Raw genomic sequence first — 15,267 nt, 5'->3', positions numbered from 1 at the left:
GTATGATGGAAACAAAAGATGTGGAACGGTTGATGATTCTTTGCCAACTTGAACGAAGACTTGGCCTTTGTCTTTTTTTCAGGGAAAACGAAGACATGGCCTTAATCATACGTACCCCCCTCACTCCCGCTCGTGGATTTACCTGACGTCCAGCATGAGTCAGTTGATCGAGTCGAACGGGCGGGACCGTTTCTTCTCCTTCAGCGAGGAGTCAGGCCAAAACGGCAAAACCAGAAAATGAGATAGTAGCGTCGCTGAGCTATCCAATGAAATTTAGAAGATCCAGTCAGTACATGGTGAGTGTAATACTGAATGACACGTTCTTCTCATAGTGAATAAACTAAATCTAATCAACGCACATGTTCTACTGCTACGTTACACTGTGTACACGTACTGGGGGTTTATTTATCGCGGGCCGGCAGCATATTTATAAGTGAGTGTAATACTGAAAGACAAGGTCTCACTTTTCATTTAAATGGTTTGATGATGTCGGCCAGGGTAAACTTTTCTACTCCTTGGAGAGTACTAGTACTATTATTAAGTACTACTAGCAAGCAACATAGCCTTCGCGAGTTGACTTATAAGAGCATCTCCAACGGAAGCTCGTAAATTTTCTTTCGTATCCGTCCGTAGATAGGGGGACCAGTCGGGTACATGGATGCGGGAGGATGACATCCAACCATAGCCGCATATATTTCACTCTTTTTCAATAGACCAGGTGAAATTCATGCAAGGCTGAATTTCATATAAACATGACGGATTTCATATAATCTAAATGAAAACCGTTACATTTTAAACATATTTTCAACTAAAAATGAAACCAGACTAGTCTACGGCCGGCGCGGCGGGTCTCCAACGTCGTCCCCATGACAAGCAGCGGTGAGCTCCGGAGGTATATGCTTTAGTGCAAAGGACAGTTTGCTTCCCCACCGCTCATCGAAGTGGAATCGCCGCCTCATGCTTCAGCCGGAGGGGAAGGGTCCCTACGCTGCACGGACCAAAGTTGGTTCTTGGGTAAGGGGACGACGGTGGCTGGCGGGAGGGCAAGACACTGGCGGTGCCTCGGCGGTGGCCTTCATGGGACCCAAGCGGCGGCCGTCATCGTGTTCTACTTCTCCTCGATGATGGTGACGAACAAGGACGCGTTGGCCACCAACTCGTCAACCTCCGCGCACCCGGCTTCTGTCTCCGCCTGCATGGTGCGGTCGCGGGCGCGGGACGACGTGACGTCGTCGACGACAGCGTTGATGCCCGTGCCGTCGTGCTCCTCGTCGTGCCCGCGTGGAGCAACTCGCCACTCCTCGTCGAGCTGGCCTGGAGTGACGAGTTGTTGAACCACGTGCCGGCTTGGGGCGGCAACTGGTTCCGTCGGGCTAGGCGAGGAAGGTGCAGTAGCAAGCTTCCTCGCTCGTATCTGGTCGGCTCGGCGGGTCACTCATCTGGCTTTTATGCTGGAGAAATACTCTTCCGGCTCGTCGGGTCCTATCGAAAGATTGGAGAAAATTATGGAAGGAGGAGATGGGGAGCGACGGAATGGTGCGATTCTTGCCTGGTGTCAGACCTGGTTTATATATAGGGCAGATGTGAGGAGTCTGCCCGGCGTTGCGTTTATTGTCGGCCCGATCATGAACGGACGTATGGCCGAAGTAGGTTTCTCGGCTTCCATGCAGGGTTAATGGAGGCGTTTGAATGTTTGCGAAGGGACGTGTTCAGTCGGACGTAAAGCAGGCGACGCCCTCGGTCGGTCGGCGCTTTAATGGCGGAGGCAGTTAGAGAGTCGCGTCCGCCCTGAGCCGTCTTCAATGTTGAGCAGCGCACTCTACAGCGACATGAATGCGGGTGCTGGACCGAAACGCACACCGGCGAGGGAGGAGGGGTTTGAACGGGCTAGGTGGTCAGAATCAGGCACATCGGTCTGGACTCCCTCAAACATTTCCTATGTTTGTCTCCAGTTTACGAAAGAAAACGCGTCAAATCCGGGCCGCGGCCTGATACAAGGCCGTATGGAATGCCTTCCGTGATCCAGGGACGGTTGCGGAAGATTTAAGGATCAGCGTTGGAGATGCCATAACAACTTAAAACAATGCAATATCTTATGCAGGCACATTTGGCAAAAAGCCCTTGTGTACAACACAAAAGTGGCGTACCAACAAAAAGCTCTTCCATCGTTATCAGTTTTTTCTATGACTGAGAATTATCAGACCACTGTGCCGCAATAGTAGCAACGAGCGAGGCGTCCAAATTACGTACACACAGCAGTAGTAGTACACGTTTGCGTAGAAGATACTACCGGTGACGGCTTTTCGCGTGTGTCTGTACTAATGCTCAAAAAGATGATCGGGCAAACGAGCCCGGCGGAAAAATCAAGCTCGACCGAGCCTAATCAGTCAGACGGACCGGACGCGTCACCTCAACCTTTTTATCCGTTGGATTTCGTTCGATCTTTGTACAATACGATGGACCCGCCCATGTATATCGGCAGACAGCGACGTCGCTGGCTGTTTCTTCGTTCGCTGAACTTTGCTCATGCCTAACCTTGCACCGTACTAGTAGAAGATCCCGACGTGCGTCTTGTCACGGACTTTTTGCCATTCTGATTAGCGATAGGAGTTGCGGGGGAGGTTTTTTTAAGCAGTAAACCAAACCTTTTATTAACTCGGAGTGCGGTTTACAGGGATGACAAAAGGGCGTGGCTATACCTGGCCATCCCTCGGGCCGGGCCAACCAAAGGCCGACGCAAAAACCCAGGCCCGAGTCTGGCCCGGCCTGGCTGAGGGGCCTAAAAATCGGGCCCGAGCTCGGCCCATCACGCTAAAAGCCCCTCGGGCCATGGGTCGGGCCTATTTATTAAACAACAAAAATGACGGGCCCGGGCCCAGCCCAGCCCATCCTTCGGGCTCAAAACCTAGGCCCAAGCCCGGCCCGCGGACAAGGCCAGGCCGACCGGGCCGGGCTGCCCATGGCCAAGACTAGGCGTGGCCATATAATTCTGTCCTCGTGAGGCTCGGGGGCAGATGCCCCATCTCCGGGAGCAGCACACGTCAGGTGCCTTCCCGCGGCGGATGACTCGATCAGTGACCGATCAAAAAATCCTGGGACGCTTGAAATCAGCCTCAATCTTTCGGGCCGACCGACACTTCTAATATTGTTAAATCGGATCTGGCCCATACTGATCCATTTCAACCCCACATATATTAAACTCTATCCAGTTGCCGGATCAGATCCTAGCCACTCCACTCTACTCCACTCTCCTTCGCCCTTCTTCGGCATGCTGGGCAACGGATCTTAATCCTCTATTAACCGATGTGTGAACTGGGATAGCCGTCCACATTGTGCTCCGTCGTGCCCATGAGGTGAATGCCCGACAACGCTCGGACTCAATCCACCGCGAATCCATTGCATCCGCGCGCGTGGATCCAGCGCGAGGCAGGTCGTTGATACCTTGCTGAGGCAGTGCGCTTTGTCTTGTGTCCGAATGTTATGGTGGACGTGCAACCCCTTCATTGGCGCGCTGACGACGTGGTCATCCGTAACGCTGAGTGTATGACGCGGTGTGCCCGTCGTGCGAGGCAGAGGGCGTGGGAGGCCGCGACAACCCTCGCGGCTGGCATCGACGAGGCGGAGTCGCACACTCCGACGCCAAGACGGGTGGCCAGTGGCCGTGGCCTGCAACCCCGGGCGCCATAGCCGCGTCATGGTGGACGTGACCTACGACCACAATGGATTCGTCGTCGACCTCACATCCACCGGCGACGTGCAAGCGACGGGCTCCGATGAGGAAGAGTAGGGAGACAACATCGCCTCGAGTCTCATTAGCCGGTGCGTGTCACATGTCCTACTCTACCTCGCCAGCAACCGGACCAACACTTCCGAGGGGCGCAGCTGGCCGCCGCACATGGACACGACGGAGATGGACGAGCTCCGCTTAAATTAGGTTTCACGTGGCATGTAATTGTATGAATTTGAGGTTTCATAGTTGACGTGTTCAACTGTGAAAATTATTATTTGAGATATGATCGGGCACCGTCCGTAGACGTGTTGCAGACATACAGAAGGCGTATTTATCATGTCCGGTTATAGATGCTATTGCCCAAACAAATCCCCACCTTTGCTTTTGCTTTGCAGAGGACGAAACGTCAGGCGCAAAACAAAAAAGAGAATCTGGCTCAACGACTCCCTCTCCTGTTGCGTAGGGGATCAACCAAGACACAATTTTTTTTTTTTGCTTCATCAGTTGAGTCCGTTCCACTCATGAGCGGATCACCACAAGAAGTTTGAAAAGTCAAACGACAAGAAGAATATATATGCTAGAGAAAAAGAGATCGCTGAAAGTCAACACGATCGGAATGTGATAAAGCGTGGAAAGTTGCACTCATTGGTACTTTGAACAGTCTCAGGCTCCCGGCCAAATCCTGGGCGTCACTCACATGATGCCGCACTTCCACATGGATTTTTCTAGTGACCATGCATCGCCCATGACTCCATTCATATCCTCCCGTCCAAGATTTCAAACTGTTTTCTACTACTGGAGTAGTATTTATTACTCTGATATAAAAAAGTAATATTTATACTACTACTACATAAATAAATAAATAAAATTAAAAGGGTAGAAAATATCCAGAGAGAGAGAGGGGGGGAGGGGGGGAGGGGGAGAGGGCCATGCATGGGGCCGGCCATCACCCATGTCACACAAAGAAGTCAGGTTTATTAAGCAAAGGAGGAGTAAAAGCAAGGGGGATGGGATGGGGGGATGACCACCGCCGCCTCCTCCTCTATATAGGGGGGCACTTTCCCACCCACCTCCATCTCCCCTGCCTCCTCCCTCCATGGCGAACCTCCCCACCCACGCCACCAACGCCGACGCCTCCGCCTTCAAGCTCTTCGGCCAGGTCATCCAGCCCGACGCCCACCGCGCCGCCTCCGCCCCCGCCTCCACCTCCATCTCCGCGGGACAGAGCGCCGCGGCCCCGCCGCCGCCTCCTCCTCCTCCTCCTCCCCCGTCGACGACGCAGCAGGCCGCGGTCGGGGGCGAGCCGCTGCCATGCCCGAGGTGCGGGAGCAGGGAGACCAAGTTCTGCTACTTCAACAACTACAACGTGCGGCAGCCGCGCCACCTCTGCCGCGCCTGCCGCCGCTACTGGACGGCCGGCGGCGCGCTCCGCCGCGTCGCCACCGCGTCCCCGGGCCGCCGCAGGCCCCGGCCCAGCGCCCGATCGGCCGCCGCCGCGGCCTCGGCCACCGCCTCCGCCTCCGAGGAAGGGGCGGCAGCGGAGAGCGTTGACTCGCGGTCGTAGGCGCGTGCCCGCGGCGTGGTGGAGCAAGAGCAAATGCTCCGTCCCTCCTCCGCAGCTTCCGGGCCGACGCGTCGGAGGCACCGCGACCATCACCCGTCCACCTTTTGGCTCTTTTGTTTTTTTGGGGGATTTATTATTATTGCTATTATTATTGATCGATGTAGGTTCCATTTCGATACCATTTTAGGATTCTTTTCGGTGGCCGCAAGGATACGGCCACGGCCAGCAATACGAATGGAAGAGAGGAAAAGGAAACAAAAAATACTCGTACTTAGTTGAAATGAATGTACTTCCTTCCTTGTGAGCCGTGGCAATGATGATGATGATGATGATGATGATGATGATGATGATGATAATCTTCTCTCTTCCTCCCTTTTGCCGCCCCACGTTTCTCCTCTGCAGCATTCAGTTATTAGATGCAGTGCAGCGCAGCGCAGGGAGGGACCATTCAATTTCAATGGATCACGTGGAACCGGTGACACACACACACACTCGCTATTGAGTTGAGTTGCTGTAGATGCGCAGCTTAAGTGGAATGCATACGTGGTTGGTGGGGCGATCTTGTAAATAAAGTACCACTTGAAGAATGCCAATGGCATCAACGCAGGGGGGCAGAGGAATCTACACCATCTAGCAGGAAGGAAGGAGGCATCTACTACCTGAGAAGGCTGGCATTATCCCAACAAACAGGCAAGCTCCATCACTTCCACTTTTAGCCATTCCCGTTAGTGATGGCATAGTGTCAGTTTCTTTACTTGTTCTTCTTCTCGTTGTCAACGATAGGCATCGTATTCATGTCATCGCTGAACAAAAGTCCCCCACCACCGGTGCATTATCATCACATGGTGTGGTGTATTAAACTCACCACACAACACACGCAGACCGCGTTCCAGTGCGGCATTTGAACAGGGTCAATGGAAATATATCATTTTTTTAGCACTTTGTAAAATATAGAGCTTCCCGAGCTAGTATATTGACAGCTCGCGCTATTTACATTCTGTACTGATCCGAATCCTGCCGACCTCCTTGCGTAAATAATGTTAGATGCCAGCTCAACCATAGGAGTCGGGGTCAGTGCACCAAAAGTTCAAAGGTGTACACTACACGGAACTTGAATTTGTGTTGGCCAACTCCCTTTTGTACAGTCAACAAAGTAAACTTTCTCCGCGGAATGTTGGTAATATGTTCAGACAGTATCCTCAGCCTCAGCGTGCATCTCATCTACGTACCTGGCGGCATCTCCAGGCCCCAGATTAGACTCTTCTAAAACCTTTAATAAGACCTGTAAAAAATAACATGAATGGGATCGGCATTAAACAGAATCAAGTTACTTCATTTCAGACGTGTAAACTCATGCATGCCTACAGTTATGCTGCTTAAAGGGAAGGATGAGCATGAATAAATCTTTAAGATCCTTCAATTTGTCAGAAGAGTTGCACTGATGGCAACTTTGAAATCATGGTGAAGAAAGGATAGGGCAACAACAACCTTCTCTTTGTTTTTCTATTAGCCAAAACAGTGTTCAAACTTCGCGGTTTCCAACATCAGGTACTGATTCCAGAATCGCTTGAGTAAACATAGCAATCTTGTAGGTAAAGAACCCAACGAGCATGGGTATCAACTCCAGGTGCATGAAGCCGTACTCTGGAACCAGTATCCTGCATCAGAAAAAGCAAAGGCAAACATGCATGTAAGTTTTTTTTTTGTTTGTTTGACATATTACGAAAATATTTCAGCAGAAAATACTCCCTCTGCCTCTAAATATAAGACGTTTTTGCAGTTCAAGAGGCAGAGGAAGTATTTTAAAAGACTTGATCTACTTACGCATTCCATCGATTGTACATCATCACAAGAACCATTGGAATAAGCAATCTTGGCTGTGCCGCAGCGCCCCTGCAAGCATTCCAGAAAATTTAGATGTTACATGTATTACAAGCAAGTAGACAAGTACCAGCAGTTACCTAGCATTTTCTAAACGCAGTCAAAATATGCTGTAAGTATGTTTTTTTAGAAATAACCAAAGGTGATCGACATACGTCATATAATGAATGGAGTGTCCATTGAATAATTCATACTTAGGGATCATGATTCAGATGATGACCATTAGTTTTTCTCTAATCTTTGTTTTGACTAAACCTATGGCTGAAGGCAGATTAGCAATATAAAGAACTTGAATGGAAGGACCTGAACTGCTCATATTTGTCTTCGTGAATCATGAGCTGCCAGTGTTACATAGGTGAAAACAGAACCAGGTCTGGACAGGCTAGGCAAACTTTGGTGCAAGTCAAGACTAGAATGGTTTGTCTGAAATATCTTCAAATAAGAAAGATATCTTTGCTTGCAGGTTTGTCTATCTATCTAACAGATGGGCTATGAAAGCCTTCAATTTTGACCACAGAGTGCAATGTTATAAATGAGATCATAATTAAGATTTAGCAGTGTAGCTCTCCCAAACTAAACGAAGTGTGAGCACTGTTTTAAGTATAAGTATTATTAAAGCTTATCGAGGTAAATCCAAATCCAATTTGTAAGAGAAACAGCTAGAAGTATATACTTGGCAGCTGCTTTAGTTCCACCCGCTAAAGAATCCACACTGGTTCCAAGCATGCGGAGATACACCAGAGATCCAATCAGCCCTGCACTAAAGCTGAAGAGTAACTGATATTAGTGTAGCATGCAAGGCAGCACTTTGGAGATAGAATCAACAAGACGCAAACTAATCCTGACAATCGGTAACAAAGAAGGCCACATCCCAAGTTTGTCTAGAAATAAATAGCCAAGCTTAGTTTCAGATACAAAATGAACAAACATCATATATGAGAAGCGCTAATCAAAAGTGAATTCAATCTAACTCGTCCAAGAAAAAGCATACCTCGCAGCAATTTCAGGAGTGTATGAAACATAAGCAGAAACCACCCCGACGCCACCAATACCTAAAGTAAGCAGCTGCAACCTTTCTTTCAACTGCAAAACACCCTCAGTATCAGTAATAAAGTAACACAAATTTGTGCATATTTCATTCTTGAAGAACACTTGGACCTTGAGCACTTGGCAAAGTACAACTCCAAAAGGTATAGTTCGTGTTGATGGTGAACAGGGAGGAAACTAGCAGTACTCGATCCTGATATTGACTTAAAAGAGATATTACCTTCAGGTATTGCTCTCTGGCCTCAGCTGCCACCACCTTAGGGTCCCCTTTCAGCTGCACTTTCTGCTGCGACTCCCTTAGTATGACATCCTAAAAGAGGACCAAAATCCAAAATAAAAAATTAGAGAAGGGGTATTACACCATCATATGTATGTTATAAATGTGAACATGGTGAAATTTTTGTTAGAAGTGTCTCACATGCACACATCAACGGATATCTAGAGATTATTAACAGCAAGTCAGTTATAGAATTGCAACAGCTTACAATGCCACCGGTGGTTGCCCTGGTCGCTCGGTCCCATTGCTCCTGCTCCCGTCGAGTCGGAGCTAGCTTCCATCTAATGTAGGTGGGTCTATTGACAGCCTACATTCGAATTCCAAGAACCCAACTCATTGAGAGCCCCAAGAGGCAAGAGAATAAGGCTACATTCTGAGGGCAAGGAATTTGATCGAATAACCTCAACGCTAGTGGATCGACCACGGCGGGCAGCCTTGAGCTGCGTCTGCAAGATTGACTTGGCCGGTGCCATAAGCTCCTTGCTCAGATCAACATCCACACTACAATGCACACCCTAAGTTACAAAACCTGGCGAAACGATGTCGGGACACCAAGTGAGGAGCAGATGAGGTGAGGTGAGGTGAGGTTAGAGTAACCTGTCAAGGTCCATTGCGCGGTTGAAGCTTAGAAACCCTGAGTCCTCGTCCGCCTGCTCAAACGAATTGCTTGGTCAGGAGCTTACCCCACTGCAGAACATTTATGCTAGAGAGCGGGACTAAGACGAGCGCTTGCTTGCTGCCCGGCCGGGGGCGGGAATGGGCTTACCGGCGTGACGCGGGGGATGGTGGCGGGCGTGTCCGTACCGCCGTTGGCGATGACGCGCTCCATGTGGGGGAGGAAGTTCTTGTTCCAGATGAAGTCGTCGGTGTTGCCAATGGGGTCGCGGTCCTCCTTCCCCATCCAGTACTTGCGCGGCTTGATGGTGGTCGGGCCGCCGCCGTACGACCCCGGCTCCATCCCCGTGGACCACTTCTGCGGCTTCTTCTTGGGCAGTATTATCTTGACCGGCCTCCGCTCCCCCGGCTGGTCCGCGGCGGCCGCCGCCGCCTCTCCCGAGGCCGCCGAGGCGCGGAGCGGGCGCACGGCCGCGGCGCGGCTGGTGACGACGGCGAGCAGCGACATGGCGGGCGGGCCGCGTGAAATATCTCGGCGGGGGAGTGGAGAAGAGAGGAGAGGAGAGGGAGTGATCCGGAATCGGGACGGGTGAACGGGAGAGAGGCGTCGTGTGGTGGCGCGACGAGTCGCGTCCGCGAGTTATCAGTGTATCGAGCCTGCAAAACTGCTGGAAAATATCTACTCTAGTAGCCACTTGCCAGCTTGGGAAAATGTATACATTTCCGAGTTGCATAGGAGTAGTAATTTTCACCTCCATTGCCTTATCGCACCATGATTATATACAGCTGATGGTGTCAAGAACGGGGATGTGCTTGGCACAGGTGGGTAAATTGCAAAAGGCCATCACAATTGAGCAAAAGTCATCAAACACCCATCAAAATGCATGTTTTCTAGTGGGTTTTTTCTGAAGCATTGATAACTTCGACCCAATTGTGATGGTTTTTCGCAATTTACTCTTGGCAGGTGCAAAGTAACACGAAATTCTGAAGAATTTACTGTTTCGAGCTTATGGTTGCCAGGCATGACAGTCTATGGAATGGAACAAATTACTGAAGATCCAGGTTGGATGCTTTCAGCTCGAGGACCAGATATAACAACGATAATAGCACTCCTAGTTCAGGATCCCAGAACCGATGAACTACAAGTCTGAAGCAGAATAAACCTTTCATCCCCTTCACTACTACAGGACAGGGCCCACATGACATGGAAATCTGGTTATATCACACATCTCCCCTGCACAAAAATTGCAGCAAAAAGGAACACAATATTTTGCGATGCCCTGTTTCTCGCAGGCAACAGAAGAGATAGATAGAGGCTCCGCATCACTCAAACACCCTCTGCTCACTGCTCAGAGAGAGCCGGCCAGCATTGTGTAACGCAACATTACGAAGTTGTCTACGCACTGCGGCACCAGGAGCGTTTGAAATGGCGCCTAATCTATTTTTCATGCTATATATTCCAACATGTGCTGCAGTTGGTACGGCGGCGCCCTGTCAAAACACAGCAGATTTGCACACCGGGCACGAGGTCCTCATCCGAAGCCACCTGTCGATGCACTGCACAAGAAAATCGCACCCACAAAAATTATGTTAGAATGGGAATTCAGAACCCGGAGCAGCTCCAATGTACGAATTCCATGCGTACCTCTTTATGGAATTTGTGTGCGCACGGCAGATGCCGGAGGGGAGCACCATCAGCAGGGCAGTCCAGGCATATAGGGCAGGGCTCGTCTCGGCGGCTTTCTCCCTGACAATGTAAAGAGGGGAGAGGCAAGTAAGTCAAACCCCACAGAAAATGCACATCCATCTGGTATTTTGTAAGAAACTTAATTGAGAACCTCAGCAACAGATAGTGGCAAGCTGTCAATTTCACTGTCAGAAGCTCCTCTGCGATGGTTGTTGTCATCAAGCGCTATCAGGTTCTCATAGTCATCACTAATATGTGAGCAACGAGAAACTATTAGTCAGAAACTCATAATAAATCGAATATGCATGAACCAACAAGTAGTATGAATCAATATCATGCATGAACCAACAAGTAGTATGAATCTGTGGGAGTATGAGGATAGCCATCTAAGTTAACCTATTGGGAGTATAAGGATAGCCATCTAAGTTAACCTATTGGGTACTATTGCACACATAGAAGTAGAGGCTGGAAGGGTGATCCTTTCGCTGTCTAAAAATGCAAACACCGATAAAGCTGTTTTAGGAATTAGCACTTCAGCAATATGAAACAATCCAGAACATAAGCAGAAACAAACAACACATGCAAATAAGTATAGCAAAATCAGGACAAGTATGCAACTATGACAATAATTATATAGCCTGGCTGCAGACATTTCCATCAAAACAACATTGCACCGATGAATTCTTTTTGCTTTAAAACAGTAAGCACTTACTCATCTGAATCTGTAGGATAGGTGTCGGCACAGCTTTCAAGTGCTTCTTGGAGCGAGTCCAGCACAGCCATTCTCTACATTAGAAACACAAAAACATGAGTAGAAGTTTTGGGCATGCCATGCCAGCAAAGATGGTGTTACAGACAGTAATAGAGGCACAACAGTTGACTAGTTTAGGTATTCATGTTCAATATGTTACAAGGTATCACCCCTTGAGGATACAAGCGTTGGTAGTTGCAATGGCCTAGCTGGCAATTACTTTATGCTTTCCAGATACAATTGGCTAATTGTTTAGTTGGCAACTAGTAGTTGAGTCCTCGATAAGAATAGTTAGCTGATTAGTCCATTCTTTAAAAGAATATCTGCATGTAATCTGCAAACCAACCAAAGAATAAACTTCCAATATCCTGAGACGCATTCGCTCCTTCAATCCCCTTTTTCCTACCACTGAAATCCCATCACACTTTAGTATATTATTACATGGACTAGAGAAAAAAAAAGTATCCTCTTATGCTGATGTGGCCTGATCAGGTAAGGGGTGGAAAGAAGGGTTTTGCTTTAGTACGCCACCCCAAGGAAAATTTATGAATTTTAAAGTATGTTGTCTATTATTATTTAGGGGGAGACATTGATTAATCAAATGTATTGTTGGGATAAAAGGAATGGAAACATGTATACTTCTGTTATTACTACCAATAAAATGCAGTATGAATATTTAGGTTTTCACCAGCTGCTCATACATGATAAGTAAACGAGAGGGACACGTAGTCAACCATACAAAGGCCTCTCAATATTCCAAAGTAGAGATGTTCTTTTGCAATACAGGGTAAAGACTAACCATTTCTAAATCCATGTTTTCTTGTCCAAAACACCCTTTGGTCAATTGCGAGATAATCATCTGAGAAATGAGCAAATGTCAGTCCTCAGTCAAGTGAAGGTCGAAAAAATAAGCTTATTAAGGAGTCCTACATTTTGTTGCTCTGATCCCGGGCCGCTGTTTCTTGGCAACCACCGTCTGCTTGTTATTGGAGCTGATGTGTGAGTAGGTGGCCATGAAGTAGAACCTTGAACTTGCGAGCGCCAGCCGTATGAATACAAGTGTGCCATTGAGCGGTCCCTCTGGCTCTGAGCAGAAAGTACAGTTACGAAACTAAATGAAGGATGGGATGCAGATAAATGAGGAAAAGAATCAACAGAATGCCATAGCCAATAGGTGAAAGCAGGGAAATGCAGTTATGAAGTTGGAACTTGAAATACAAGTCAAGAACACAAAACTCAAGAGTAAGAGCAGTATGAAATAATCAAGTTTTAAGCGTTTTGCTAATATGCAGTTCTTTTTTGGTACTGAGTATTCTCCCAAGTTAAGTAACCCAACAACAGGTATTAAGTGATTGCAGGCATATATGATGCCATGCTAACTTTGCCTCAAATATTAGTTGGTGCAATGCAATTCGCCTTTCAGCTACCTGATTTGCAAAGTGCAAAGGTTTCATCAATAAAACAGAGAGGGTAGCTATGGCTTCCGGCAAACTTAACTGAGAGTTATGGGCATCAACATATCAGTTCAGCCATAACTCATAACTAACTGAAACCATGCCACTTTTCATAAGAAGATGATCACATGATTCTTGCAAGATTTTTCAGTGAGCGAGCCCCCACAACATACGCATCAAGACAGAGCGGCAACTTACAGAACTAGATTGGCCCTCTCTCGCAGCAATTCTGGCACGCGCAGCATCTTGCTCTTGCAGTGTCCAAGCTAGAGTCGTATCAACCTGCAAGATGTCAGCAATTGGTTGGCCGTTTAGTAAACTTGCATCAGTAGTGAATCATCAGAAGAAGCCAAGAAAAGACTGCTACTCCCTCCGTTCACTTTTGTAAGTCGTTTCAGACAACTCAAAATAGGCTGTTTTGCACATTGTCTGAAATGTCTTCAAGGTCTTACAAAAGTGAACAGAGGGAGTAGAAGAAAACAACAACTAAGAAACGGAACCTTGACTGAGAAAGGGACAGCAAGATTGAGAAGTAAGCAACAGAAACAACCTGCTGGGAAGATTGCGAGCCAGGCTGTTCCTGGTTGAACTGCTCTTGAAGCTTAAGAGCAAGCATCTCATCTGACTGAATTTGCCTGGCTTTCAACTGGCTCTCGTCAGGGAGTGGGAAATGGAGCCCCTTGATCCTCGACAGCCATGCGCTACTGTCTTCCATGAGTAGCTCAGGAATGGCCATAGAGCTCTGTCCAGGCATCGCAGCACCATCTTCGTTGGGCACAGAGACTGATCTGCAAATCTCATTACCCCAAGTTCCCCAACAACACTCGGCCGTTTCACTTCTTTCATCTCTAGATTTGTGTGCCGCTGCACTCCATGAATCCCACCCCGCAGGCCTAGCTCCCAAGATACCAGCACTGGAACCATGCGATCCTCCCCTGAGCGAAGGGGGTCCTGCTGCCCACGCGCTCCCCCCCTCGCCTGCCTTCTCCTTATCCTTCTTCACCGCCTGACTTGGCTGCTGCGGCGGCCAGGCCATTCTGCTTGTCTGCTCGGGAAGACTCCCGGGGCGGCGGGATGGATCCGCGGGCTCCCAGGCAGGACGCTTCCGATCAGGCGAGTGCGCGCACGCCTCGTCCTCGGAGTCGGATGACACCAAATCCACCACCTCCATTTCCTGCAAAAATGGGGTCAATATAGCATCTTGCAACTTCTCTTTTACAAAGAAAAGAAAAGGATAAGCTTTCGCCCCCTTTGTGCGATTGACACGAAGAAGCTCAAGAAAACTGGTGGCGTGGGACAGAAATCCCCGATTCAAGTGGTCTCGGCACTCAACAAAAAGTTGTTGATTCGTGGTTCTCACTAAATCGTCGTTGAATGGCCGGGAGGAAAGATTGACCGGGCCAAGAAGCCGCGCACAGACGCACGAACAATCTGGAAAGAAAAATAGAAGGAAAAGGGGAAGGGAGGAAGAATTTCAGGTTGGGGCAGGGCATACTACATACCTGCAGAAGGAGAAACAAGGGAGAGAGGGGGGAGCGGAAATGCTAGGGCTGGTGGAGCTCGGGTGCGCCCGTGGGGAGGAGGCGGAGGCGTGTAGGAGGGTGTGTGGTTCTTGGCTCCTCGCTTCCTCTTCTTGATTTTGGTTCTCAGGAGACGAGGCGGGTGCGTTGCTCGGTGGGCGATGAAGAAGGGGTGTCTGCCCGGAAATAGAAAGCTTTTGCACTTTGCCCCCTGCTTGTGACCTGTCACATGGAAATACTGCGTGCGTTCACTTTTGACCGATCTACCTCCTCCATCCAAGATTACTAGTAGAACGCTGCGTTTCTATGGCCTATATGACCATATAAAAATATGAATCAAACAAATGATTAAGTTTATTTTTAAGGTCAAAGTTTATTTCTCCCTCATACGTTCATACATTAATTGGGTGCCCAGTAGCCTCCTCAAAATTCAATTGTCTCGGCAGCCCGGTCATCCCAAAATCCGGACCATATGTGGAGGAGAAATGTCATTGTTCGGACCATCTACCATGTTATCTTTAAAACGCAGGCCCGACATAAAACCCACCCTATGACGTATCCTTCTTTTTTCCTATCGGACCCCCCTCCCTGCTCGGTTTCCCGCCATAACGGGACATTTCTCGCTGGAGCCCTCTTCTTTAAAATTGGATGGCGCGTACCTCACATGGACATTTTCTTTTTCATATTTACAATATAATAGAGTGGATTAAACTAACACATACTATTATCACAAAACAAAAA

The 15,267-nt window shown here is 48.6% G+C and overlaps 3 protein-coding genes across 3 annotated transcripts; 1 reads left to right on the top strand and 2 right to left on the bottom strand.

The window, feature by feature from the left end:
- Window positions 1–4,730: 4,730 nt before the first annotated feature.
- Window positions 4,731–5,641, top strand: LOC119268846 (dof zinc finger protein MNB1A-like). Its single transcript, XM_037550556.1, has one exon. The coding sequence runs from the start codon at window positions 4,827–4,829 to the stop codon at window positions 5,292–5,294; it is 468 nt and encodes a 155-aa protein (XP_037406453.1). The 5' UTR covers window positions 4,731–4,826; the 3' UTR covers window positions 5,295–5,641.
- A 566-nt stretch (window positions 5,642–6,207) lies between these two features.
- Window positions 6,208–9,724, bottom strand: LOC119268845 (protein CONSERVED ONLY IN THE GREEN LINEAGE 160, chloroplastic-like). The gene is made up of 10 exons (XM_037550555.1): window positions 9,266–9,724; window positions 9,097–9,149; window positions 8,901–9,000; window positions 8,708–8,806; window positions 8,443–8,532; window positions 8,167–8,258; window positions 7,849–7,941; window positions 7,119–7,187; window positions 6,783–6,952; window positions 6,208–6,576 (listed from the first exon to the last, which is right to left on the bottom strand). Exons 1-9 carry the CDS (start codon window positions 9,620–9,622, stop codon window positions 6,817–6,819), a joined length of 1,089 nt encoding a protein of 362 aa, XP_037406452.1. The 5' UTR covers window positions 9,623–9,724; the 3' UTR covers window positions 6,208–6,576; window positions 6,783–6,816.
- A 482-nt stretch (window positions 9,725–10,206) lies between these two features.
- On the bottom strand, window positions 10,207–14,685 carry LOC119268843. The gene is made up of 9 exons (XM_037550553.1): window positions 14,509–14,685; window positions 13,557–14,180; window positions 13,205–13,288; window positions 12,483–12,638; window positions 12,352–12,411; window positions 11,514–11,587; window positions 10,953–11,049; window positions 10,760–10,861; window positions 10,207–10,671 (listed from the first exon to the last, which is right to left on the bottom strand). The coding sequence occupies exons 2-9, from the start codon at window positions 14,175–14,177 to the stop codon at window positions 10,609–10,611; spliced, it is 1,257 nt and encodes a 418-aa protein (XP_037406450.1). The 5' UTR covers window positions 14,178–14,180; window positions 14,509–14,685; the 3' UTR covers window positions 10,207–10,608.
- Window positions 14,686–15,267: the final 582 nt, after the last annotated feature.

Source organism: Triticum dicoccoides, chromosome 3A (genome assembly GCF_002162155.2).
Source record: "Triticum dicoccoides isolate Atlit2015 ecotype Zavitan chromosome 3A, WEW_v2.0, whole genome shotgun sequence".
NCBI lineage: Eukaryota > Viridiplantae > Streptophyta > Magnoliopsida > Poales > Poaceae > Triticum > Triticum dicoccoides.
The sequence above is the reverse complement of the archived record's forward strand: the minus strand, read 5'-3'. Positions and strand labels throughout refer to the sequence as shown.